The following is a 27195-nucleotide window of genomic DNA, read 5'->3' as shown; positions in this document are numbered from 1 at the left end:
GTGAACGTATCCACTGCAGCCAGGGCAATGTTCATCTTCCTGAACAGTTGCCAGTGCAACCCTCAGAATACAATCTAGGACGAGAGGGTGCCCCCACAGGAGGCTGAAAATGGCACTACTGGCCTTTCCATGCCAGGATGACGGTGAAGCCACCTCTGTGAAGTGCTGGGTGAGCTTGTACATATGCTGACAGATGCACACCACAGGAGAGGAGATGGAACAAGCTCTCCCTGCTTTGGGATGCCACCCCACATCTTCCCTGAGGCCAGTGGACCGGAAGACCAGAAGTGGCCCCAGTCAGCTAAGTTAACTTTATTTCCCAAACAGGCTACCAACCAAGTCCTCAAACCAGAGTGATCCCAAAGGGCAGGACAGCAATGGGTATACATACATCTACAACGGTGCCACAGGACTTCAAGGAGAAATGGATGTTGACATGAGTGCCGTTGGATACTCCTTTGCAGGAAGTGTTGATGAGAGAAAGGTCCAAGCCTCCAACCAGATCCTTTGGGATGCTCACCTCAATAGAGCTGGACTTGCAGAGCACTGGAACTGCAAGAAAAAATTACCAGAAGTCTGGGGTATGAATGTAGCAGAGTTGGGTAAGGACTCTGCCAATCATTACTGAGGGACAAAAAATGGGGGAAAATATGTTGCATTTATGATTATCATCTTACTGTAGTAATCTATCTATCTCAAACTGCCATATGTGCAATACTGAACTACCACTGCCCTGAGTTCTTCTAACGCAATGATGCCACAGAAGCTAGAGCTGCAGCAGAAACATAGCTATGCTGTATTTCCAGCTGCACTTGGGTCAGCACAGTTCTGATTGATGATCTCTAGCACAACTGTGATCTGGGAATAGCCCTTCCCAGATACAGCTAGCAAATTCACAGTGCTGCAGGCAAAGACATTTTTTAAGACTCTGTGTCAGGTTTTGCATCAAATAGAGAACGTCAAAACAAGGCAGTATGATTCTATGGAGATGCCAATAAAAGCATCTCAAAATGCCATAATAATCAATATTTTTATGAGTAACACACCCAGCTCTGACAAATGCAATTAGAGAACTCTACTTCATTCCAACCTACATTTAATTTTCATAAACGACTTCAAGAGAATGTTTTTTTTCCCAATTAATTCTATTACACAAGAAGTGGGAAGAAGCATAGAGACTGGACAAAATGAAAAAAGGAAAGAGGGAATAATTTCCATTGAAGAAGTAATTGCTGCAGATATCCCTAGAGCATATACATATCTATTCAATTACACATAGGACAAGCATACTACTGCTTATATTACAGTCCCTTCTCAGCCAGAAAAACGAATTCTCCCCAGAATTATATCTAGAATGTTCTAAAATCACACGACAAAACTTTTTGCAAATATGTTAGCTCCCTAAGATTTTCTCTAAAATTAATTATATTTGGAATCCTTGGCATTCACATGATCTGCCTTACCTATTCTGATCACGTTTATGAGATTTAGTATCCATGGACTTTGGATAAAAGGAAAACTGCTAAAACCTGCCTTCTACCTCCAGTTAAAAAATTCTCATGTCCCAGCTAATGTATATTTGTAACAGCTACTGTGCACCTGCAGGGAATTATTTTTAAAAAAAAAAAACCTCATCATTTTCAAGGTGATATGCTAAAATGAATGCAGTGTGCCCAAAGCAATATGCGTTCCTAATGACACTGCAGGGTTAGAATGGAAAACTAAAGTACTAAGAATTACCTTAACTTTTCTTCCACTGGCAACAGAAGGCAAGTGGGAATAACTGAGCAAGTCAAATGCAAAGCTCACAAGGAGACAAGGGACTTTGAGAACACTATAATGCAGACAGCAAGAATATCCTTTGGAGAACTGAAAGGATCAATGCGGATTCAGAGCTTCACTGTTCTAGGGACTCAATGAACAGAAACATAGTGCCTTTATAAAGGTGTACTTCTGGGCAAGAAGGTTTGCATCCCTAGTGCAATTCTCCAAAGTTCAGGGCTAAATTTCCTTCTGTCTCTTTCTAAATGTCTTTGAGTGGCACTAAAGGAGAGAAAAGTAAGTCAGCTGTGCCATTCAACCCCTGTTCTGGTACTGCAGGAGACGTTTATGTGCACGCTACCACCTGTGCATGGAAACAAATGAATGAAAGCACATATGACTACACCTGTGGGCAGATGTACTTTTGATTCAATCTCACTCTCTGCTAAGCAAACCAAAACACACTGGGAACCTCCTCAGAATAACTGGTAATGCAATTCAAACCACATTAGACATCTGCACTCAGAAGACTAATCACAATCAAGACCTGAGCTTCGGTTCTACATGTTTAGTGGTGCATTGCAAGCAGGGAGACTATTTGCACCAGCATGATTTAGCTAGGAGTAGGCCTGATTTCCCCAGAACAGACAATGGCAGCAACAGCAGTGCAGGGGGAGCTGAGAAGGAGCTGGCAGTGTACCAGTGACTACATGCAAACATGTTATTCCGTTGCGGGTGATGAGCTCCCAGCTGCCATGCCTGAGATGCCCAGCAGAAATGGGTTATCCTGTGGACCAACGAATCCACCTTTATTCACAGAATTTTTCACGCATTCAGAGAGCTGCACTCCCCTGCCTTGCTGTTGGGTGCATTGCTGCCCTGGACTCATCCCAGCCAGGAAGGCTCCCCAGGGCCTCGCTCATACTTTGCCTGTCAAACATTTCAGTTCACACAGACGAGCATCTGAATGTTGGCAAGGCCTCCTCGTTATGCACTTTAAAGTCTCCTTTGTGTCAATATCTGCATATTACCTTGACCACTGTAGAAAGCTTCTGTGGCAAGTTTTGTGGTTTATGCAGCTTCCAGCAGCTGGCACCTTGTTCCTTGTGGCCTTTCAAAGTACAACTGCTTAGAGCAGGCATTTTCTTTGAGTGAAGGTTTTCCAGTTCCAGGGAACCCTGAGCCACTACTACAAGCAGAAATAAGCTGCATCATCATTCCCTGTGGAGTGTACACAAGGCTCGGATGTGGGAGAGGGGAAAAGAGCATTTCACAATCACATTTCAAAAAGAGGTGGGGTACAAAAGTGGTCCCCTGAATTCCAAATGGTATGGCTGGCTGGTATCCCTGTGGGGAAATTTCAGCCCAGGCTGTTATATCTGTGGAAGAAGATTAATATTTGCTTTGAATATATAAGCTGCACAGGGGAGGGTTGATAAGGTGCAGATATAATAGCTTCAGGCAATTGTGCCTGCCCTGCTCTGCTACTTGTATAACTGTAAGCTTGGTTAGATGCCACAAAAAATTGTGTGGTACAGTTCCAGATATATTCTGTCATATCCCCTCAAAATTGCAGGCCATTGGGTAGGGGCGTGAAATGCAAAAGAACGAGCAATCTCACTTTATGAGTTGTCTTATTGCAAGCCTCAGCTTGGCACCTGGCCGTGCTGCTGCTCTCATTAGCAGCTGCCAAAGAAGAAGAAATGCTGGCTGGGAAATGCATGGCCTTCTAATCCTGCTGGGGTTGCCTCGGGAAGCCAAGATTGAAGAACATTGCTCTTTCTGGCTTTTATCCATCAATCACACCTTCAGTCAATATGAATAATCAGAGCTCTTAGAAATCCCTATCACCTCCTCCCCACCGGGATCTGGTAGAGCAGTAAGCGGTACTGAATCCCAAATGTGCAGTGCCTGTAAACAGGAGTGCAGAAGATTGATGCGTGAAAAGGAAGCTCAGATTACAACATGCCAAAACAGAGGACATCCAGACAACAGAGGGCAACTCAGCCCTGCTGCAGGCAGCCGTGAGTCTTAGCTTTGCTTGCAGAGTAGTGTTCATGGGATCTCTGCAGATGCAGCACTTTCTCACAGGCTCTTGGCATCTCTTTTCTGCTGCACGAGCACTTCTAAGCACTTAGGTACTTAAATGGGAGGACAGAAAGGGATGAAGGAACCATCGTTGACTCTGTGTCACTCCTGAGGGAGTGAGGTTGGGAGATAGCACCCCAGAAGGGCAGCCAACCTGCCTCAACAGCAAGACTTGCTCCTTTCCAGAATCACAGAATGGCCTGGGTTGGAAGGGACCTCAAGAATCATGAATCTCCAACCCCCTTGCTACAGGCAGGGCCACCAACCTCCACCTCATCACAGACTCAGCTCTGAGTGCATCCTCTCTGGCATTACCTAAAGTCCAAGGAAATCAGACCATGACAGGCTCTGGTTCCTTCATTTTATATCCTGCCCTGACTATGGCTCAAGCCCATTAGCAAATCCCCACGGAAATATCTGAAGGCAACTGCACAGGTTCCTTGTGGGCCCACCAACTCTGTACAAGCAGAGAGCTATCAGCTTGGTCTGCCTCCACTAGAGCAGCAGTCACTATCTCCAGTTTATGCTGAGCCTACCAGGTCTGAAAAGTGGTCTGGCAAGCGAGATGATGCCCACCAGAGTATTATCTGTCTGCCTTTCACATACCCACACGGCTGTCATCAAGATGCAGTTTTAAACTGTATGTCCTTACAGCAGAGGATCATAGTAGATCTCTTAAGACAGCCAGGCTGCTCATTCCTTCAGCACTCGAGGGGTCAGCTAGCTGTAGGATTCTAAGACTCAGAAGAATCCTGGATGCAAGTTCTGGATTGTAAGAAGTCGTGAGGAGACCCCCAGCTAACTCTCAATGTCCTCAGGATCTTCCTTCCTTAATGCTCTGCTCCCTGCATTCACTGCTAGAGCTAGACTGACTCCTGGGAGCCCGGGTGTATTTGAGGGGAATCTCACTTAGCAACTCAAGAAAGGGAACCTGTTTATTCCAGACATGTGCCACAGGTGTGAGTAAGGTTGGCAAGAAGGACTCCTTGTGTGCAGGAAGGGACTGTACTTCAGATGTAAGGTTAGCAGAAGCAATGGTCAATTTTCAGATGTTATTTTGGACAGTTTTCCATAGAATAACCTAGCAAAAGCATCCTCCTACAAGGTATGGCAGCATTGACTGTAATAGCTTCAGAGAAATTTAAGTTGAGCAAAAAATGCCTGTCTCTTTAACCTCATTCTTGGAAGTATCTGAACCACTTCAGCTGAAATTTAAAAAGCCCAGTTTAAGGCATGGAAAATTTTAGTTCTAACAGCCATAAATCTGACAAAAACATGCACAGCTTAAGCAGAGAAATATTATGGGAAATGTTAATCGATCTTAATCATAAGTTATTCATAAGTTAATCATGCTAAACCCGCTGGTGATGCAAGAAGCACCCAGCTGGGTCCTCAGTCTCTCTTCTCCCACTTGATAAAAAGAGCAGCCTCTCCATTTTGGATGATCAGTCATTCGTGACAACGCTCCATTATCCAAACTGGAAAGGAGATACTAAGAACACACAACAACAAAAGCAGAGGAGAAGTTCCTTCAAACACACATTTCACCTGCAAGAAATACAGGCTGTCAAGGGAGATTCTTTGCTGGGTGTCCCATCTGTTAACCTACCTTGGCAGGTGTGGTTGTCTTCCGACAGAACAAGTCCCCTTGGGCATTCACACTGGTATGTGTCTTCCACTTCAATACAGGTATGGCTGCAGCCTCCATTGTTATTGTGGCAGCCTTCGATTTCTGCAAAAGAAGGGGAAATCAGCACGCTGCTCCTCAGGCAGCTGTCAGACCTCAGCATGTACTCCTGGCTGACTAACAAGTAGCATGGCCAGCGCTGAGCTTGAAGGCAGCAGCACAGTGAGCTTGCTTTCAAGAAAATGTAATGGAAACTTATTTTTAGTTGTCCAATTTCCTGTGCTTGCTATTTCATCATGAAGTTAACAAGAAATTCTGCGAAAAAGCTTACCAAATTAAATTGTATGCTATAATTGTCATACACAATGTGGCTGAGTAGGCTTTGCCCTTTCTGGCTTCTGAGACATTCTCTTAATCTAAATTTGTACATTGTTTCTTACTTCAAAAAGACAAGGGAAAACTTTCCCCAAACTTCTGCCACATAGAACCATACTCATTCTTAAGTCACATCAGAATTAAAGCACACAGGTATCTCAGGGAGGATAGACCCCTATGCAGCCAGTTCCCATCTCTAGCAGGGCACAGCAAAGACAAGACACACTCTTTGCCTGAGGTTTTCCCAGCTGTGATGGATGTAGACATACCACATACTCTTGCATTCCCTTTGTAAACTGAGGAGAAAACTCTACTTATAAGAGTTAGCAGAAATTATGCTCATTCAGTGCAAGTTAAAGGCTTGGCCTGTTGCCCTGAGGTGCATCATTACAGGAACAGAATGACCAAGTTCATGGTATAAGATTGATTCTGTTCCTAAATTCTCTCTGTCTAAAGTCTACAGCACAGCTAACTGGGGGATTTTTCATGTCTTTTCTTACACTGGTGCTGTTCAGCTGAGGCAATTCTTTGAGAATCTGGATTTTCATGCAAAACGTATTCCCAGCTACTACAACTGCAGAAAAGAGCTTGGAAAGTTCATCCAAATCATATTCTGAATATGTGAAAATCAAAAGAAGGTAAGATCATTTACAGCTGTTGTTGGTTTTATATTATAAAGAAAATAAGAAAGAAAATAACAGAGTGGGAGGCAGTTGTTTTAAGTAACCTTCACTGCTTGATTGTTATTGCAACCCTTTGGGAAGAACATATTTAGATGTTCTTAGCCAAACAGGAATAAATATAATACACACAAACCACAAAACAAAATACGAGGGCTGCTCCGAAAGTAATGCCTCCTGTTTTATTACGTTGGCCCACAGCATCAGAGGCAGATGTTGGTGGTACGACAGCAGAAGCTGAGCCTTCCTGCCAGAATTGTTGTACGCTGCTGCTGCTGCACAACTGATGGCAGCAGAGGGGCAGTCTGACCAAATGGAATCCAACATGGAAGTGCACATGTCGCAAAGAAGCGTCATTGAATTCCTTCGTGTGGAAAGAATCACATCCATTGACATTCATCAACGCTCTCTGAACGTTTACAGAGACCAAACAGTGGATGTGAGCACAGTGAGGCAGCGTGTTTCAGCAATGGCAATAACACCGTGAAAATCAAGATATGTCAAAACAGCAGGTAAAGCATTATGAAGGAAATACTGAGATGCTCTTAACCCTACTCTGTCTCATCGGTTCATGTACTCAAGCTAAACCTCTTACATTCATTCTTTTCAGCAACGGCTGTGAAATGGCTCAAGTAAATCACATACTCCAATGGCTCACAAAACTGAGGGCACATCTTCAGAAATAAAACTCACTAACAAGATTGTAAAAATCCCCTGCAGTAGTGTTAAAGTCATGAAAAGCACCATCCTTCTTTCAGAGGGGGAAATTAAATGATATATCAAGGGCGCTATAAACCAACGTCGGAAACAGCAAAAAAACAAATGAGTCTCCAAGCACAGACTCTTTCAGTCCTGTCAGAAGTGTGCGGTGAGTGAGAATAAAAGCTGTCGTGTTGCACAGCCATTTTATGTGACTCTCCAACAGCTCAGTGCTGGATATGGAAGGGACCAAGCCCACAGATCACTTCTGGTCCCACACAAATGAACAAGCAGTGCAGGAACACTCTGTACAGCATCTCTCCTCAGGGAAGTGTCATCTGGATGACTGATGTTTTATTAACAGAGCTTGGAGAGGAGATTTTTCACAAAAGTGAAATGAAAGGTTTTTCGCTATCAAATGGGAGAAAAAGGGACAAAAACTGCAGCTTGGAGCTATCTGTCAGCACTCCATAAAGGTGGGTGGTGTTCAGCCCAAAAAAACAATGGCATCCCCTCTCACCATCTCTGCACTACAGATGCCTGCCACACTGCTGCTCAAATAAGGCTGCACAAAGGCTGCAGATGTGTTCAGTTCTGGCAAATCGGTGGCTTGAATGCAAGGCACTTTGTTAGCTATTAGTCTTGTCTGAAGTCCCACAGTATGTGAACATGCAAGACAGCAGCTTTGTCTGTGAGGAACCACCATACTTTTCACAGCTGACCACAGAAAAAACATCAGGCAGCAGTCAGTTTTTGCTGGCCTTTCGTATTTCTGCCCAAAGATTTTTGTACATTGCTAGTAACAACAGCCCAAAGCAATACTCTAGTTTTTAAGTCCCTGCTGAGGCACCAGTCTAAACTCTTCAAGGATTTTCTATCTTGTGGTGCCATCTCTGGGAGGTAGCAGCAGCAGCCATTGTTTGTGGCAGAGCCCACAACTAACTGCTTACATAAAAGCAAACAGTCCAAATGTAGCTCTCATCTGAACTCCAGCTTCTGCTCACAGACTGGATTCCCCTCTCTCCTTGATTTCTGCTCTGGGAGGCTATTAAATCCTCACATTCCATTCTAATGTCATGACATTACCCTATGCCTAGTGCTACATCTGTCCCTGTACCCCTGTCATACAAATCTGCCAAGCCAAATCCCAGTATCTTCAGCAATAACTGGCTCTCTTTGGACAACCAACCTCCCAGATCCACTGCTGCCTTTCCTCCCACAGAGATAAATACAAGCAAATCCTAACAGAAATGAACAAGGCAGAGAGAACAGCCAGGAAGCACCTCTCAGCTTGATTAGAAGGCTGTTTCAGTAAGAGCATCACTGGCAAGCACAGAAGTGATAGGAGCGATGTTCCATCCCAGCTTCAAGGAGCAAAGACAGAAGTAATACTGCAAGGGGAAGGGAATGATTTAATGATTTGTACTTTTCCCAGCAGACTGCGATAGCCAAAACCTCACCTTCACAGGTTTTCCCATCGCTTCCCAGCGTGCGCCCAATCCCACACTCACATCGGAAGGAGTTCTTCAGGTTAACACAGAATTCGCTGCAGCCTCCGTTGTCCTGCTCACACTCATTTTCATCTGCAAAGAACAAAGTGTCATAATGTGTCTGCCCCTGGTAAACACAGCTGGCAAAAAGGGGCTGTTGCCATGTGGGAGCGCTGACTGGTCTGCAGACTGGTTTTCCTGGGCTTGTGGTATGTATCAGGGCAATTCTGCTGAACATTACAGGCTACTGTCTGCTGTGAAGTGGCTCAAGAAAATCACATACTCCAATGGCTCACAAAACTAAGGGCACATCTTCAGAAATGAAACTCACTAACAAGATTGTAAAAATCCCCTGCAGCAGTGTTAAACTTGTGAAAAGCACCATCCTTCTACTGTTCTATCACACTAAGTCTAACTCAAGAACAGAGCAGACTGTGAGGAAAGACTGAATGCTCACAGCAGCCACTTCAGAGTAAAGACGGACACAGTCCCAGTGGAAATTTCCAAATTGGTTCCATGTTTTAATCCCTAACCATTTCCCATCCCACTCACAAAGACATTAAAATGGAGTGAGCATGCGCTGCCTGATAAGACTAGCTGAATACAAGAACCCATAAAAAATAAACCCAATCTATTTTTGTATCACACCTGCTACTGCTACACGTGGCTCATTATCCTACAGCAATTTTGAACGATTCAATCTTTATTTCAAAATAAAGGCACAAGAATAAAAAAACAGCTGTAAACATATAAATGAAGCTGAAATTAAAGCAAAACATACAATGAACTCCATGGAATTTCTCCAGGAAACATTTCTGAGCTGGTTGCATAGAGCACCTTGGGACGGCTGAGGGTATTTATTGATAGAAAAAGCGCACAAGATGCTTTTGAATCTTTTGGTAAAGCTGTGAAAACGTCTCATTTTCTCTTTTAAAGGTTAAAGTTTGTCTATATCCATCTGTTTTTCAAAAGGTATTTTGTTCTCCAAGATCGTCATTCTTTAGCTTTATTTAATCCCTGCACGCAAAAAGGGAATCAAACAAGAGAGAGGAAGGTGCATCCACTGCTATTGCTGAGCCACAAAACTGATGATTTCCCTTAGGCAGGCCAGAATGTTGAAGTCATCAATCAAGGTTTGCAGGGGGATTCACCCAAACTGCTCAGAAGATACCATTTACTAGCTGTAAGAAGCCCAAAAACGAGAAAAAAGAGAAGTTTCAAATTGAGAGACAGGTCAGAGATGAGATTTCTTGGATAAAATTGGCCCCACACATAGACAGCATGTGCAGCTTGCATCTAGTGGTGTTGTCTCCTTCCACAAGTGGCACAAATAAAGTATTTTTAGTCAAAGGAATGGCTGGTCCCCAGCCTTGGGATGGAGGAAGCATGTCCAGGAGAGACAGGCTCCACACTTTCCCTTTTAAAAGTAGAACTAAAGCTGCTTAAAAACAGAGGGTGAAGAGGGAAAGGGCTTCTGGCAAAGACACAGAGATACTGCTAGAAGGTCCTAGAGCTTGGCTTAATCAAGGGCTGTACCCAGCAGTACACCCTGTGGGTCCTTCAAACCCTGCAACACACAGCACATCTGTCTCTGCTGTTCCACATCAGCAACATCCAGCAGTGCTGGGAAAGCGCTGAACTAATTTTAATTGTGGATGAATCCAGGTATTCGAAAGGTCAAAGGCAACACACGGAGCTGGAAGATCCATGACAAAATCTAAGGGTATCTTTAACCTCTAAGTAAGTTTTCAAATGGAAATATAAATTGGGCTCAGCAGTTTTACTCAGGGATTCAAAGCATATAATGCACTGAAGAGAAGTCAGCACAGTAAAGGAGATTGACAGATGTGAGCTGCTTTGCATTGTTGTAGCATCTTCAGCTGCCATTGAGCTGGGAAAGGAGGAAAATTCTTCATGTAGGAAAGGCTAATATAGTTTTTTTTGTTTCTTTGGAAGGCCAGCAGGATTGTGTTCAAAGCAGATGTGATTGTGCAGCTAGCACAACAGAAAGCCATTAGAAGGAAGAATGTGCTGTATGACTAGAGCTGCAGGCAGGTAAACCAGCACGATTACTACAGAGGAGACAATGCCATCTGTTTATCATGAGGAGAAGCAGTAGAGCAGAAATCCTGCCCTACCTGGCTGCAGAGGGATGAAGGCATCTCCAGCACGTGCAGACAGGCTCCGGACTCAGGACTCCTGTGTGTCTTTCTGCCACAGGAATTCCTTTCATGAGAGCCTGCCACACGTTTACTGAGTGCTGGTGCAAGTCAAAGGCACTTGTCTCTGGAAGTCTTGTCGAGAAGCAGTTGATAGATGCTTTTAATTAGCTGCGAGAGCTAAGTCAGTCACTCAGCTGGAGAGGTGGAGCAGCTTTAGCAAAACCATCCTGTTGAAAGTGTGAGAAAGTATAGATCTGCAGCAGGGGAGGGCTGCTCTTTCCACAGATTGTAACAACCATAGCCCCTACTCTGATGCCTACAGACATGCCCACAGAGTGTGAAGAAAACCCACCCACACCTATTTGGTCAGCTAGAGTCCATATGGGAAAATCTCATCTGCCATGCAGCCTACTGGACCAACTCTGCTCTCAACTTCTCCACCAAACCAAGTCTCAAAGATGAGATCCTACTTCCCCCAAATGCTAGCACTCCTTCCTTCCCGACATCGTCTCTTCCTCTCCATCAGTGTGAATCTGTAGGTGCTCAGCAGCCACTTCTTTCTGGCCCCTTACATTGCCCCACAGTCCATCTTCCTAAGCCCACCCAGCACCACATGGATAACCATGGACAAGCTGTCCATATCCTGAGGGGATATGATGGGGATCCCCTCAAATTCTTGAAGGTCACCTTCCTACTCTGCTCTCACTAACAGCATTCCATCTCCATCCCTCCTAGACATGCTGGTCTCTGCCAGAGCAGCCACCAAATGCCAGTCACTGAATACCACTGTGTCACGCAGCTGAAATCCCTGAGGCTGCAACCTACAATTTTTTCACTTTTCTCCAACCCCAGGCCCTGGACAATGCCGCACAAAGGAGCTAAGTAGTATGGTAAAGAGTAATGTGTAGCCTCCGGCGAGCCAGGAGTCTTTTCTTGGAGGAAAGAGGCATTAGGCAGAGCAGCTGAGAGGAAATGTCTAATGAGAGAGTGCAGAGTCCTCCCTGAATATCAATGAGGCTGTACCAGGTTGATGCAAAGAATCTGTGCTTTTGGCTGCTCTTGGCATAGGCAACCTACTGCTGGACCACAAAGAAAGCAAATCTAGCCTCTCCACCTGGGATAGCGCTAGGGACAGGAAGGTATTCAGTTGTGCAGTGTTGCATATCACCCCTTGGGGGGAGATCAGGAACCATTTACAGGATCAAAGACCCGTTCCAAGCAGTGCAGAAAAAATTAACCTCAGCCTACTTACTCTTTTTATACTGCTTTTCAAGACAATAGACTGAAGGGTGAGCAACGAAAAACAAAAGGGAAAGAAAACATCAGTAACTGACGGCACTTGTTTCCGTACTTACCAAGACACGTCTGTCCATCAGGTCCAAGTGTTGTCCCCGGGGAACACGTGCAGTCATTGGTGTCCAGACAGGAGCCTTGGCAATCCACCACATCACAGATGTCATAAAAATCTAGGGAACAACAGAAGTGTTTTCAACACGAACCACTGAGCACACACTGAAAACACTGTATTTCTACAGTCAGCTTTGCAGCTTGCAGCCAGTCCATCAGTCACAGACCTGTCCCACAACAAGAAAGCTGAACTGGTGGAAGCTGATCAGAATCTAGCTTATTTCCTATATTATTATTATATTATTACTAGGTCTATTTTAATTACTATAAGATGAAGATGCAAATGAAGCAGCATGCCAAGACAAGCCACAAGGCCCACGGTGATCATTAAATCACTGTGGCCAGGTCAGCTATGAAAGATTTCTGTTAGCTGAACAAAGTCTAGAATTCAGCTAGATAGAACAGTCTAACCAGTGTCATGTAGACAGGCGTTGCATCACCTGACATGTTTCTGGGTGAGAAAGTAAGAATGCAGTCAGACCCTTTGAGGAATAAGAATGTTCGCAATGTTCCTGCATCACAAGGACAAACAGATTTCAGAAAAGCTACCGTTGCAGTTACTTACGCCCACAATACGCGTGGAAGCAAACACTGGGCTTTGTTAAGTGATAGACATAGTACCCGCCCGGACACGCCTTGACGTCGATCGTGGTGTTCCAAAGGCAGCAGTTCCCGCTGAAGCTGGCACAGGCCTGGCGTGAGACGACGCCATCCGACTCTCGTGGGTGGCTGCCGTTCAGCCAGATGGGAGCGTGCGTCCCACAGTGGTTCTCGGGGATGCAGAAGGTAGGCATAGCATCGCCAGCCATGCCGGTGAAGCGGTACCACTCCCCATCGATCTGGTTATCGCACGTGGGCTGGCCGTGGGAGCCATTTATCTGATGATCGGTGTTCCTCCAGGGCTCATTCAGGCTGATGTAGGCAGAGCAGGGGTCCAGGGCTGGGGCAAGCAGCAAGACACAAGAGACAACATCTAGTAGATACCAAATTGAGTTGTTGACTTATAATTACAAAGGACGCTAAATTTATTTTTCTATTCCTGACTTAACTGAATCATTTAGACAGTGATCCCTGGGGTAAGAGCAATACCAGCTAGCTACCTTGTGGAAAATCTCTGACAGCTTGACTTAAACGTCTTTGAAGAAATGAACTAACTGAGCTCTTACAACATTATCCAACAGCGCGACTTGTTCTATAGCTGCTGCAGACAATTACAGAAAAAAATAAATATATATGTATACATACATACTTATAAGCAAACTTGAGGCCTGGAGAATGATTTTGCCAGAAGAAATGTGTCCTGAGAGCACAGGATCAAGCCTAGGACATTCACCCATGTGTCAGGTGCTAACCGAGTACCTGCAAGCACCTAGTGGCACTGTCACATGCCTTGGAGAAGAGGATCAGAATTCAAACAGGTGAAGCAGCCTCTGAAAATCCTCCTATAGCTCATTTTGGCCCTCACAGTTGAGTTGTCATAACTACAGGTCAAAATCACCCTGCAAAGCATCAGTTCAAAAGCAAACTGCAAGATATGTTATCTTTAAGACTCACAGAAAGAAAATATTCAATTATTAGATACCTGTATAACTGCAAGCAATCTGTAAGTATAATTTAACAGCTCCTACTCATTTCAGGGCACAATTTTAAACAGCTAATTATAACAACTGCTCTCCCAGATCACAGTGGAGCTGATCTATAGCCCAGCAGACTGTCTCTAACTGAGTCAAGCGAGGTAGGAGAAAGTGGCCCTGCTCCATTTACCAGGTCTTTTGTTCTTCATCATCTTTTGTATAGCTCTGTACATTTATACCAAACTGAGATAAAGAGATACAACTTGAATCTGTACACTCTGTAAATGCTGTAGAGGGACAAGATTGAGAAATGGCAGCCCACTGTATTTAAAGATCCACTTAGATGTACCCTGGTCTCCTTCACCTTCTGTCATCCACATTCCCCCCCTGTCAAAAGCAGCCCACCTTTATGATTTACAGCATCTATTGAGCTTTTGTGTGATGATATTGTCTCACTGCATCTGACACAGCTTCCCCATATCTCTTTCTCATCTTAAAATCTAGAGGGCATGAAGGTCTGAGCAAAAAATGTTCAACTCTATCAATCATGTTCCTTGTAAGCCAACTAATCCTCTCTGGCTCCATAAGAGTTCAGATGTTTGGATGCAAAGTGAGTGTCTGTGAGGGCAAAATCTAAACACACAGACCTCCTGGTATGTATGTGTTGTGCTCGAGGTGCATGTCCCTTCTTAGTGGCCTTTCTGAGCCTTATGAGAACAATTACAACAGAAGAATAACACAGGGAGAAAGAAAAAATTAGAATTGAAGCATTCATTACATTTTCAGCATTCTTCTCATTAACTCTGATTTGGCAGCTTCCTCACTAAAAGTCCAGGGGTTTCATTTCCACATACCTGACTAAGCACCACTTACCCTTAACTAGCTATCCCCTAATAAACAAAATGAATGCTAATATTGTCTTGAGTAAGGAGAATTGATTTCTGTTTGCTGGAATTAAGCTAACAAAACCAATCATTCTGATTAAAGCCTCTCAAGGCTGGGATACACTGTACTTTCCACACCACATCTCAAGTTCTAAAATTGTCCTTTCAGTTTGTTTGAAGAACAGTGGGATGCAATCGGGGGGGACATTATGTTGTTTCTATTAAAGTGGTCTAGATGTAGACAAATCTTGCTTCAGAATTTTGATTTGCTTCACTGGCTTTCAAGGGAGAACTGTACGTGTTTCTGAAAACGGGCTTTCACTCCAATTAAGCCATATTCTCCGTAAACATCTCCCTTGCTGGCGTGCTATCTCGTACCTCCTCATAAATGCAACACTTCTCTTGAACAAAACCGTTACGCCATCCTCACCCACAGGCACGTTTTGTTTAGCCTCTAATGCAGTATAAAAACAGGAGCAGCTGCTGTAGCTACGAGAGTGCTGCAGAGCTGCAAGCCAGCATGAGAACAGGTCTGTCACACGGGGAATCCACAATGCGGTATTTCACAAGACGCACAGAGGAGCAGATTCACTCCCACCAAAAGCAGCACTCAGCAGTCCCAAGGAGCAGGGGGCCTGCAGCAGGAGCCTCTGATGGTATTCACCACACGGTTCTCCACTGTCTTTCCTGCCTCTCCTTGCCTCCCCCTAACCACAGACAGCAGCAGTGCTGTTCAGTCCCACTCTCCAAGAGCTTGTTTGACTTCTCAGGACAGTGAAAGTTGGGTTCTGTCTTTTCTTTGCGCACAGCTGAAAAGAGCCTCCTTTGGGATTCCCGCATTTGGTTTCCACAACGTGATTTGGTGTGGCCTAAGAGTGAGTCACTGACTAAGATTAAAAACTTCTTATGTTAAAAGCCAAATGAGGCCAAAGCAAGGAATGCCCTGTCAGTTTCCCAGCTGGGCAGCACCAAAAATACACATGCTCATTAGCTCTCATACAGTATAATTAGCTTTATGAAATATCCTTTGTAGATAGACTCTGTAAACTGTCACTCAGCTCATGTTGTCTCCTAAGCAGACAGGAGAGAGTTTAAAGACAAAATCAACTGAGATGAAGATGCAACAGCTCAGAGGGAGCTGGAAGCAGCACTTCAGGTAAATGAAATTGCACACCCTCTCATCTTCCATTTACCTGAGAGGTTCAGGCAGGAGTAAAGGGGAGGCAGACACACAGAAAAAGCAGACTTTGCTCTTTGGAACACAACAAACCATCACAGGCACCCCTGGACTACCAAGGCTGCCCCAGGACAACTCCCCTGCAGACACCAGGCACTCTTTGGTGCTGCAGCTTGCCAAAAACTAATCTGAGGTTTTAAGAAGAAATTCCACAAATATGTGGGACAAACCAATCAATCTGCTCTCCTTGGAGGCTGGAAACTCTAGGGTTTTGCACAAGACGTACAATGGTCTCCAGTCCCTTCCATTTTTCATTTTTCTTGGCTCAATTTTTTTCCTCCCCAGCGCCTTCTGCACGGACCAAGTAATTCAGCCTGACAAGCACCAGCTATCAAGTAAAGCCTTTCCATTTGTAACCATGATGATATCATTAGCTCTCTAGCTGACATGCTAGCACATATATTAGATGACAAATCAGGCTCCAGCAAGCATTCATAAGCCCGCCATTCTGCAGAGATTGATCCCATGCACATAGCGTAACTGGAAGTCTCCGCTCTGACATAAACAAGGAACAAGATGAGCAGCACTGCGTTACAACTCCAAATTCAGTTAAGGCTTGTCAGTCTTAAGGAAGTGAGTGAAAAAGTAGCTCAGTAGCTTCTTGTGGAGTCTCTCCTTCTAAAGGAGAAGGAAATCTCACAGTGCTTGGCAGTGAAGATTCTCCCAGTATGGAAGGCTTCGAGCTCTGCAAAGACCTTTCCAGCTGGAGAGAATCTCACACTGCCTTCAAAGAAAAGAGATCACTCTCACTTCTCATAGTCTTTCACCTGAGAATACTAATGTCTGCTGTGGATCTTAAAGATGATGAATGGAATAAGCTTGAAGGCAATGCCTCTTCACTCACCCATTGAAGACACTGGCTGTGGCTGGACAACGAAGCAGAGACAGAAAAACAAGTACTGGAACATCCCACTCGACCAAAGAATAGTTAATACTCAAGTAACAGAGCCTTGATAGACCTTGCACACGCTATGCCTCTGTGCTGCCTTCCCTCAGCAGAGCTTCTGACCCCAAAGCTTCTGAAAAGCAACTAGGATAGCTGTCCTGGAAGTTTATCAGAGGAAGAAGCTGAAGGGATGTTGGATACAGCTCCAGCCTTGACCTCCAAAGAGGAGCTCTGCTCCTTACTGTCAACTTACTGATCGATCTTATGTTTTGGACTCAATTCACTATTGTTTTCTTGCCTGACTGCCCCCCAGTGACACCTTCACTATCTTATCTGGAGAAGAATTCTAACCAGGGGACACCCGGACATCCCAAAGGGATGGAAAAGAAGAACAGATGGGTGCTTGTTGTTGTTATCTCTGCTCCTTCCCCAAGTCATACAACTTCATGGCTCCCCCTCAGCCAGAAAATGCCAGCTAGAGAGCTTTAACTGCAGGAAATAGTGATCAAAAGGAGAACTGAACATCCTGAGTACAGATTGCAAATAAGTTCTGGGACTCAGGCTACAATAGGAACATCAGTCATCTTGATGGAATGGTGTCCCACAGGGAAGTAAGCTGTTCTTATGCTAGGCAAAATCCCTTTCCACTTCTGATCACATAAACCAATCACTGCGGCAAGATTATCAAGCAAGGCAATGACATCTTTCTGTAGTAATTTTATGTTTACTGTCTAAATAATGAAAGCAAGGAACCCAACAGTATTGAATTAATCTCAATGTAAGACTGAGTAATTGAGGACCTCTGCTTTATGTGTTGAAAGGCAATTAAGCTAAGTTGCAGGCCACAACCCTATGCTCTGTGTGTAGATGAGATGACTGGGCTAGTCATCTCAAAACCTCTTTCTATCAAAACAGATGCACCATGATTGTCAGTGAGATACACAAAGGACAGAGTGAAGGAACACAAAGGGATCTTTCTAATTCCACTAAGACGCAGCTCCTATTACAGAGAACAGATTAAAATATATGCTTCAACATATATGTGCATATATACTTCTATACGTACACAGGTCCCTCTCTGCTTACGAACAGTGGTTGTACAGTTTCCCTCAGGAAATCATCTACAAGCTCTCCATCCACAGGCAATAAAGCTAAGCCTACAGCAATTGCACAATCAAGCAGTTTTCCCACTATTATATCCCACACTTCTGCAGTGGGCTGGTGCAACAGAGCAAAGGGACAACGTCAAGACTGATGTGCTTACTTCAAATCCCAGAGGAAAAAATGGCTTTGTTCTTTTCGTCTTGAATTTACATAAGACAGAGAGCAACGTATTTGACTACTTTGTGGAGATAGGCCACCCGCACTGCACACTACAGAATGTTCTCAGTGGTTTCCCTCTGCGCTCCCCTTGGCAGTGCAGTGCAATATACGCTCCACCTCAGCGCTGGGGTCTTTCTCAGTTGTGAACGATTCCAGCGAACAACAAAAGCTGCTTTATAGATGACTGTTGTTGCTCCCATCACCACCACCAAAAGTATTTGTGGTTATATCATGCTGACAGCTTACAGTAGCAGGAAAGTTTTTTCAAACACAGGAAAGGAGAAAAAAATTCACTGTGCAAAGCTAGCAAGGGAGATAACCCTCAGAAGGTGATTATGTGAATTCCCAGAACAGAAACTAAATTTGAACATAAAATAATACAGTGAGGCACAGGAAATTATATTGTGCCATTTTCACTCACAGGTTGATTCATACTTAAGTTCCTGGGTAAATAAAACTGACAGGATTGAATTGAATATTCTGATAGTGTTAGAGGTATATGCACTTCTCTCTGAACCATTTTATTACTAGCTGCTTTTATTCTGTAAGTATATTAGAACTGACACAGCAGTATTTTGACACACAAGTGACAATTAGCAATTAATGTATGGAAATAAATTGCATCATAGCAGTTTTGAGCCTCAACAGCCTTATAAACAGTCTCTTTTAAGTAATCTATAAGGCACTAAAGCTACGAGATGCCCCAGCACTGCCGGAAACAATTCTACCCTGAATTACTGTAAGTGCCTAGTACAAGAAATCAGTATAAAGTTGAAGAAGGCAGCACGCTGCCTCTACACATCTTTTTGATCCACAGCAAAGACAGGCTGCGTCTTCTGGAGGAGGCACCAGCTGAGGCAACGCTACTATCAGCATTTTCTTTTTTGCTTTGCAAGTCACTTCAGGTGATACGCATAGGCCTGATTCCACCACAAATAACACTATTCCGTACTGGAGCAGAACACTGCAAATCTCTGCCTTAGGGGGCTGGAGCAATTATTCCAGAGGGAGAAATAAAGTCTCTTGCAAATAGGCCCTCCAAGAGACAAAAAGAAGTCCAGTGGAGCGCCTATACTTTCTAGGCAGACCTGACAAATTCGTTCTTTCTGACCTCCATTTCCTCCCACCAAAGATGTGCAATCCTGACTTCCCAAGCAGCAATAAGAACGGGAATCAAAATATTACTACTTAAAACTGGTCATCAGTGGAGGTTAAAAGATACGAAGAGGGAAGGCAGTACTTAAACAGAGGGCTGGAATTTTGTTTTGGTACCTAACAGATGGGAGTTCCCAATCTTGCTGCTAAGCTATGTCTATTCTTAATGCCATAAATGGTGCAAATGGTGTAGGTGGCAGCATTTCTCAGCTCTCCCAGAGATGTGGGGCTTCACTGTCCTTACACAAGGAACTCGTACTCTTCGAAAAAAGATCTGTGCTAGAAAGTCTTATGCTGTATGAAATAGAGTAATGAATCTAGACGCTTCAGTGTTTGATGAGACCAGCCTTTTCGCAGCCATCAATGTTTGATGAAAGCGTAGTGTGCCAAGAAGAGCTGCCGGGCATGAGCAGCTTCTGCAGCCTGCCCAGAAGGGCCAGGAGGAAGAGCTAATCAGCACTTCCTGCACCAAGAGCAAGAAGTGCTCAAACACACGTGACAGCACCCTTGTCTGCAATTGATTTGAGGATGTATGTTCACAATAACCCCTGACAGGCTGCTGAGATGGATTGCAGTAATGTCAAGGACTTTGAGATAGCCGTTGTTTCTGTAAACAGTTTGTCCTAGGACAAAGTGCCAATGGGAAAGCCTGTTGAGATCAGAGAGTGAACACAAGTTTGGCAAAATATGAGCAAACTCTATACATGTAGATCACAAAATCCGCATTAAAAAATCATGTTAGTTATGTACTTACACAACTCCTAGTGAATAAGACCAGTTAGCTGCCTTCCCTTTCTGAGCCCTCTGATGTTCAACTTGGTGTTTAAGACTGTTTTCCAAAAGTACTACAGTACCCAGTGTTTTTTCCACGACTCTCAAATACCATACAAACAGACAACAAAACTCCAATTAAGTAACTGAGGCGGAAACAGAAGCAGAATCCACCTTTTACAACCTCACAGGGGGACACAGTGTCGAACCAGCTTCTCCAATAGTCCAGGGTTTCAATTCCATTTCTGTATTTTATTTCTCACCCTTTTTATGTCAATACAGAAATAAAACCAATTTTAAGAGCAATATGGGAAAAGATAAAAAATACTTCAAATTAACAAAGATTACTCCTCATGTGAAAACTAAATAGTCATGCAACATGGCACAGAAATGCAGTTTATATTTACAGCTCCACAAAAAAAACCTTCGCAGAGTAGATCAAATAAACTGCTCTACCAGTTTAGAAAGGTGAGGCAAGCTTGGCCACATTTACTTGACTGATACAGTACAATGATCTAACAGGCAACACACAAACCCACCAAACCCACAGCTTTGTAAGAAGTTGAAGCAAAGAGATCATCATCATGACTACCTGCCAGGTGGAAGAATTACAGGGTCAAAGAAAATGTGTTTCTCGAAGAAAGAGGCCAGGAACACCTCCTCTGGAGCCTCGCTGACATGACAAAAGCCAATCTCAAATTTCTCCAGACAACTTTAAACTTGTTTATTTGAAAGGTCCTTCACAGAAAATGAGAGGAGAGATTAAAAGCAAATAAACAATAAAACTGGTAGAAAAAGAGGCATCAGAACATTGCAATAGATGCTGCTGTTTATACTTCACGAGGTCTTACAAACACAATGTTGCATTAAGATTCTGGTACTGTCTGCAATTAAAATTGAGTCAGTGGGACAGGAACATACCAGAAAATCATAGAACCACCAAGGTTGGCAAGGACCTCCAAGATTATCCAGTCCATCAGTCCACCTATCATCAATATTTCCCACTGAACCATGTTCCTCAGTACAACATTTAAACATTTCTTGAACACCTCCAGGGACGGTGACTCCTCCACCTCCCTGGGCAGCCCATTCCGGCACCTGATGACCCTCCCAAAGAAGTAATATTTCTTAACATCCAACCTGAATTCTCTCCTGGTGCAACTTGAGGCCATTCCCTCTTGTACTATTGCACGCTACATAGAAGAGGTTGACCCGCACCACACCACAACCTCCTTTCATACAGTTGTAGAGGGCAATAAGGTCTGCCCTGCACCTCCTCTTCTCCAGACTGAGAAATCCCAGTTCCTTCAGTCACTCCCTGCAAGGCCTGTGCTCCACACCCTTCAAAGCTTTGCTGCCCGTCTCCGAATGTGCTGCAGAGCCTCCATGCCTTTCTCATAGCGAGGGGCCCAACACTGAACACAGCACTTGAGGTGCAGCCTCACCAGAGTTGAGTACAGAGGCACAATCACCTCCTGCTCCTGCTGACTGCACCGTTTCTGATACAAGTCAGGATGCCTTCCTGGCCACCTGGGTGCATTGCTGGCTCACGTTCAGCTAAACGTTGTTCAATACCCGGTTCCTCTACACAGACTTCTAGTCACTACCCCAAGCCTCTACTGTTGCCTGAGGTTGCTGTGGCCAAAGCGCAGGACCTGGCACTTGGTCTTGTTGAACCTCATCCCATTGGCCTCAGCCCAATGATCCAGCCTGTCCAGATCCCTCTGTAGGGCCTTCCTACCCCAAGGCAGATCAACACTTCCAGCCAACTTGGTGTTATCTGCAAACTTACTGAAGATCCACTCAATGCCCTCATCCAGGTCATCAATAAAGATATCAAACAGGACAGGTCCCAATGACAACCCCTAAGGAAGACCACTCGTGACTGGTTGCCATCTGGTGTTTACTCCATTCACCACCACTTTCTGAGCCTAGTCATCCAGCCAATTTTTTATCTAGCAAAGAGTGTACCTATCCAAGCCATGGGCTGCCAGCTTGTCCAGAAATCACAGGAGTCAGAAGGGTCATCTGGATATCATTGAGCCCAATCTCTTGCTAAAGCAGGCTGCTACTCTACAGTAGGCTGCACAGGAAAGCATTCAGACAGGTCTTGAATATCCTCAGAGAAGCAGACTCCACAGCCTATCCAGGCAGCCTGTTCCAGTGTACTGTCACCCTCAGAGTAAATAATTTTTTCCATGTTTGTATGGAACTTCTGGTGTTCCAGTATTTGCCCACTGCTCCTTGTTCTGTCACCACACATCACTGAAAAAAGCCTGGCCCCATCCATTTGTCTCCTGCACATCAGATACTTCTAAACGTAGACAGTATTATCTTTCAGTTTTGGCTGAACAGTCCCACATCTCTCAGCCTTTCCTCATATGGGAGATGCTCCAAACCCCTAATCATCTTTGTGGCCCCCTGCTGGACTCTTTTGAATATCCCTGTCTTTTTTGAACACAGAGCCCAGAATTGGACACAGTGCTCCAGGTGCAGCCTCACCAGGGCAGAGTAGACGGGGAGGATCACCTCCCTCAACTTGCTGGCCACATTCTTCTTAATGCATCCCTAGATTCCACTGGCCTTCTTGGCCACAAAAACACACTGCTGGCTCAGAGCCAACCTATTGTCCACCAGGACACTCGGGTTCTTCTCCTCAGAGCTTCTCTCCAGCAGGTCAGCCCCCTAACCTGTATTGATGCATGCAGTTATTCCTCCTCAGGTGCAGGAACCTACATTTACCCTTGAATCCCCACTCTGCCCAACTCTCCAGTCTGTCAAGGTCTTGTTCAATGGCAGCACAGCCTTCTAGTGCTTTCCTGCTTTCAAAATAGGGATTTTGGTGTTAAGTGTCAAAACCTTCAGTTCTTCTTGATGAGAAAATGGATGCATTCTTACACAACTGTTCTGAGCTGCTTGGAGGAAAAAGGCTTGCCAGCACTGCTGAAGTAAATTTCAGCAATGTTTAAAAGCAGCGCACCACTGTTAACAGCCTCTAGTCCCTCCTCTCTGACTTTAAAAACAGACAAGAGACTTCGCTGTTGGAAAAGTTGACAATCATGAAATTTTACAGTCAGACATGATAAAAATCTTCTGACACTGAACATCTCATCCTAATATTCCATAAGTTAGGATTAAGTACACAGTCTGCTGATACATAATGTTAATGAATTAAAGATATATGATCATGACTAATCAGATTAATCACAGCCATTGAAGGGCTCAGAAGGGCTCAGTAAGGAAGGAATGTGAGCTTAAAACTTGAACTTTCCTTTGAAACAGCATTTGAATGCACTACAGAAATATGTTCGGCATGTTTTAGGTTGCCGGGTGTTATATACATTCTTAATCTGCAACTTGTCACATGTCACCAGATGTTGTCAGCCTCCACAGGGAACTACTATGCTGGTCAAATAAAGGTAGCCACCTTTGTTAGACCAAACATCTCTACTTCTACCTCACCACCTCGATTGCTCTTGAGATCCCTGTGTTATGCAGCTAGATATGGCAGCAAGATCTCCATCCAAGCTTCTTCAGGAAAGCTATTATCTGCACCATGTGGCCTCAGTGATGTTAAAGTCAGGAAGAAACCACCTAAACAAAAAGAAATGGAGGAAACTCAGGAGATGGCTGCCACACATACAATATATATCTGGGGAAAGTGATGTTATTCAAGAGCACCGATTCAAAAATTGAATAGTTATTTATTGTTCCAGAAGTACATTGCTCTTTTATACATATTTCATAAATGATACAGGATTTTACACATTTTCAGGTTTTTTTGTGTGTGTTTTTTGTGTTTTCTTAAAGAAGGACTTTTCTCCATGCTCCCTCCCCCTCATCCCAAACACACACACTATGGATTCAGCTACAGGATTGTGTTCATTTTTTTCCCCCCTTTAAAACTCATCACACAAACAAGATATAACAGATAAAAAATAATCTCACAATGTAATTAAACTGAAAGACAGAGGAAAGGGGGAAGGGAGAAAAAAAAACTAGAAACATGCACCCATTCGGTCCAACATGCCATTGAGTGAGAATAGGCAGCAATCCCAGCTGTATTTCCACATCTGCAAGGCACCTGGCATCTGCTTAACATGATTTGACTTCTGTTGCAGGTTTTTTTTTTTTTTTTTAAACAGTTCTCAAAAAAAGAAACAACCAAAAACAGAAGCTTCTTTCTATGACACAGTGAGAAACAGTAGTGAAATTTCAAAAAAGCAGCAAACTTTTCTGTATATAAAGCTTAGTGCCCTTCTCCCACCTTCATCCTGTCTCCACAATATTTATCAGTAGGATGCTAAATAGACTGACCGGCTTTGAATAAATATGAGTTCTATCTGCTTGGCTAGAAGAGAGGGCAATGGGTTGATTTTCCTTCCTCCATTTCTTTTAGCTAAGAACAAGAGATGTCATTAGCCAACCCTTTGAAATCATGACCTGTGGGTCATTTAAAGCTACTTAAGTAGGGGAAGTGCTGAAGAACTGAAGCAGTTATGTGTCTTGCACTGTTAGAGCCCTGGGCTTTCAAAAAGCCTTTGGGTGAGGAAAATGCTTTGACCATGAGACCTTTCATTCCATTATACAATCAAATATAAAGTTTAATTATATCACATTCCAAAGCTGTTCAGCTAAGCAGGAGTCATGATTCTGAGACAGCTTCATAATCCCTTAAGCCTTCATAATTCCATAGTCCAGGTGGCTATCAGATCTGGTATAAGAAGAGGGGAATCTCCCTCCCGTAAGACTGATTATTATAACTCTCATGCAATGCTGCCATTTATTTCTAGAAGGAACTCAAGGGCATTGGGACACAAGTTTATATATTTATTATGGAATATTCCAAAATACCAATTATCAAATGCCCAAAGGAGAACTTGTTCCTTCTCTCACTTGGCTCACAATCAGTCTGTGCTACAAATAAGCAAAGGAGGAAGTCAACGGAGCACATGGGACAGGGCTGGGGAGGGAAAGCTCACGGTTTTCCAGTAGAAAGCAGTCTTGTAGTAACTTTATAAAAGAGACCAGGTCTGATCAGAAGTGTGCGTGTTAATGGCGGTGGAGCGCAAGATCTGATCACCAGCCATATCTCCAGGTGGCGTGGATTCTTTGTTCTTTTTTTTTTTTCCCTTTTATTTTTTGTTAAGAGAGAAAGAGAGAACTGAATCAGGTAAAGGAAACTTTAAAAAGCTAAGCAGGCTGCTGGTGTCTTATCAAGAGGCAGACTCTGCAGAGCTGGAAGAAGACATCCCTATCCCAGCATTACATTCTTTTCATGAACCCCCCCCATCCTGTATTTGTACACAATTGCCATTCACACAGTTTTAAATATGACTATTTGCCAAGCCCTCTTCAGAACTAACATTCCACAGTGCCCATCTTCAAATTTAAGAGATTTCCCCTTACAGTCCTTTATCTTGATTAAAGGTTAAAAAAAAAAAAGCCAACCAAAAACCCTCCACCCACACACCACCTCCCAGCTTCCACCTGCAATGCTTTAATTTAAAAGGCAAGAGCTATGAACAGGTTTTTTGCCAGAGTTCAGAGCTTCTTTGCGGATCAGTCCTTTTCATCAATTTGCTGGATGGGCAGGTGAACCTGCAGTGGATCTCGAAGCCTCTTAAGGTCCAATTCTGCCTAAAAGTAAAATAAAAATTATAAAGAAGAGGCTCCCAATACACCTTTCCCCAACCCCAAACCCCTTTCTAAATTGGAAATAATTTATGTATTTTCTCATTTTTCCTGCCTGGAAGGGAAGAAAAAGTCACAGGCTCAGATCCGAGAAAACCATTTCTATCAGTTCAAGACTCTTGCACTGTACTTCTATGAACTTGCTAACATGCAACCACTTCAGAAGGAATATGGTAGGAAAGAACTGATCCCCTTGAACTTTTTTGTTTTAATAAGAGCTAGATTGATGGGAATGACTAAGACAATCAGTATTGAATAACATAAGAAAACCTTCAGTCTTTCACACAGTCTTGCTCTGATCTTTCTCTGCTCTTCACAAAAGAGCTCTCTGCTCTCCTTCTCCAAAAGAGGGATAATCCATCTTGCCTTGGATATCCTACATTGTCATTTCCAGAGCCCGAAAATAAACAGTGATACAGAAGAATAAGAAAGTGGAGAGAGAAAGTGGTAGGTCTGCTTTTCCTGCTCTTGCCTTCTTTTAATAGAAAGTCTCTCAAAAATGAGGAGAAATATCTCTGCTCAACTCTTCTGTTTATCAGATCCCACACTGAGAACAGTCTTGCTGCCAAAGTATCTTCCCCTACAAGAAATTTGCCATCACTTCTAACAATGAAACTCTTTTGAGCAGTATTTTCCAGGTCTTCAATTCAGTGCACTGAATTGCTGTGAGGGAGAAACAAACTGAATAGATGCAAGTTTTCAGCCCTCACTAAATCCATCTGGTACGTAGGAACTGAGAAGAAAGCAACTCTTGGAATTAGGCTCCTTTGAGGCATGAAGTGCCTGAAGCAACTCAAAATTTGCTAGCAGTCTCTAAAAAGGCCGTTACAGACAGATACAGGGAACTGTTTCATGTTGATTTACACTTTTAGCTGTTCTATTCCTGGGCACATCAAAGCTAATTCAGTGATTGCACTGGAGCTGTGACAAGAAAATAGGCTGAAAAACCTAAGAACCATTCTTGTCTGAGGTGCATCTATTAATACCAGATGAACTCACGAGCAGTAATTTGCCTTATCTATGGAAAAATCTCTTATTACCTGAGCAATTGCATCCTTGAGTTGATTGTATTTCTCTAGATCAAATCGTGACTTTTTGGCTCCTTTATGGAAAAATAGTAAGTACTGTCTGTCTCTTGCATCTGGATAAACATACTCCTAAAAAAAAAAAAAAGAAGGTAAGAAAAAAGCATCACACCATGGGATACTATCAGTACAGTACATATCAGATGTGTTCTGGAAGTTAGCTTCTGATGGTTAAGGCACAAAACCAGACAGCATTGACTAAGCTCTCTGCCACTGAGCTGGGGTGTCACTAGGTGGTAGCTAGGCTCCCACGCAGTCTCTTGTCCACCTCCCTTCAGCACAATCACTGAAAGAATC

At 43.7% G+C, this 27195-nt stretch overlaps 2 protein-coding genes across 10 annotated transcripts in view; both read right to left on the bottom strand.

The window, feature by feature from the left end:
• The window catches only part of OIT3 (oncoprotein induced transcript 3), a 29747-nt gene extending 6018 nt beyond the window's left edge, over window positions 1–23729 (bottom strand). The window contains exons 1-6 of one of the 6 annotated variants that reach the window (XR_014884781.1): window positions 13539–20693; window positions 12855–13229; window positions 12238–12348; window positions 8691–8813; window positions 5459–5581; window positions 392–552 (exon numbers count right to left, since the gene is read on the bottom strand). Coding sequence is in view for 5 of the 6 variants with exons in the window: in XM_085229638.1 (XP_085085764.1) it covers window positions 392–552; window positions 5459–5581; window positions 8691–8813; window positions 12238–12348; window positions 12855–13229; window positions 13539–13626 (981 nt within the window). In the remaining variant the exon portion in view is untranslated. The other 5 variants (XM_085229640.1, XM_085229641.1, XM_085229639.1 and 2 more) reach the window with 5 other exon arrangements.
• Window positions 23730–23803: 74 nt separating this feature from the next.
• MCU (mitochondrial calcium uniporter) overlaps window positions 23804–27195 on the bottom strand; it is an 81076-nt gene continuing 77684 nt past the window's right edge. For 3 of the 4 annotated variants that reach the window (XM_085229673.1, XM_085229676.1, XM_085229675.1), the window contains exons 7-8: window positions 26854–26970; window positions 23804–25755 (exon numbers count right to left, since the gene is read on the bottom strand). In XM_085229673.1, the coding sequence (XP_085085799.1) occupies window positions 25639–25755; window positions 26854–26970 (234 nt within the window). In that variant the 3' untranslated portion in view covers window positions 23804–25638. Of the gene's footprint in view, window positions 25760–26853; window positions 26971–27195 lie in introns of all 4 variants that reach the window. The other variant, XM_085229674.1, reaches the window with a different exon arrangement.

The sequence above is a fragment of the Meleagris gallopavo genome, chromosome 8 (assembly GCF_905368555.1).
Source record: "Meleagris gallopavo chromosome 8, MGAL_WU_HG_1.1, whole genome shotgun sequence".
NCBI classification, from domain to species: domain Eukaryota; kingdom Metazoa; phylum Chordata; class Aves; order Galliformes; family Phasianidae; genus Meleagris; species Meleagris gallopavo.
Note: the sequence above shows the minus strand (reverse complement) of the source record. Positions and strands in the feature narration are given on the sequence as shown.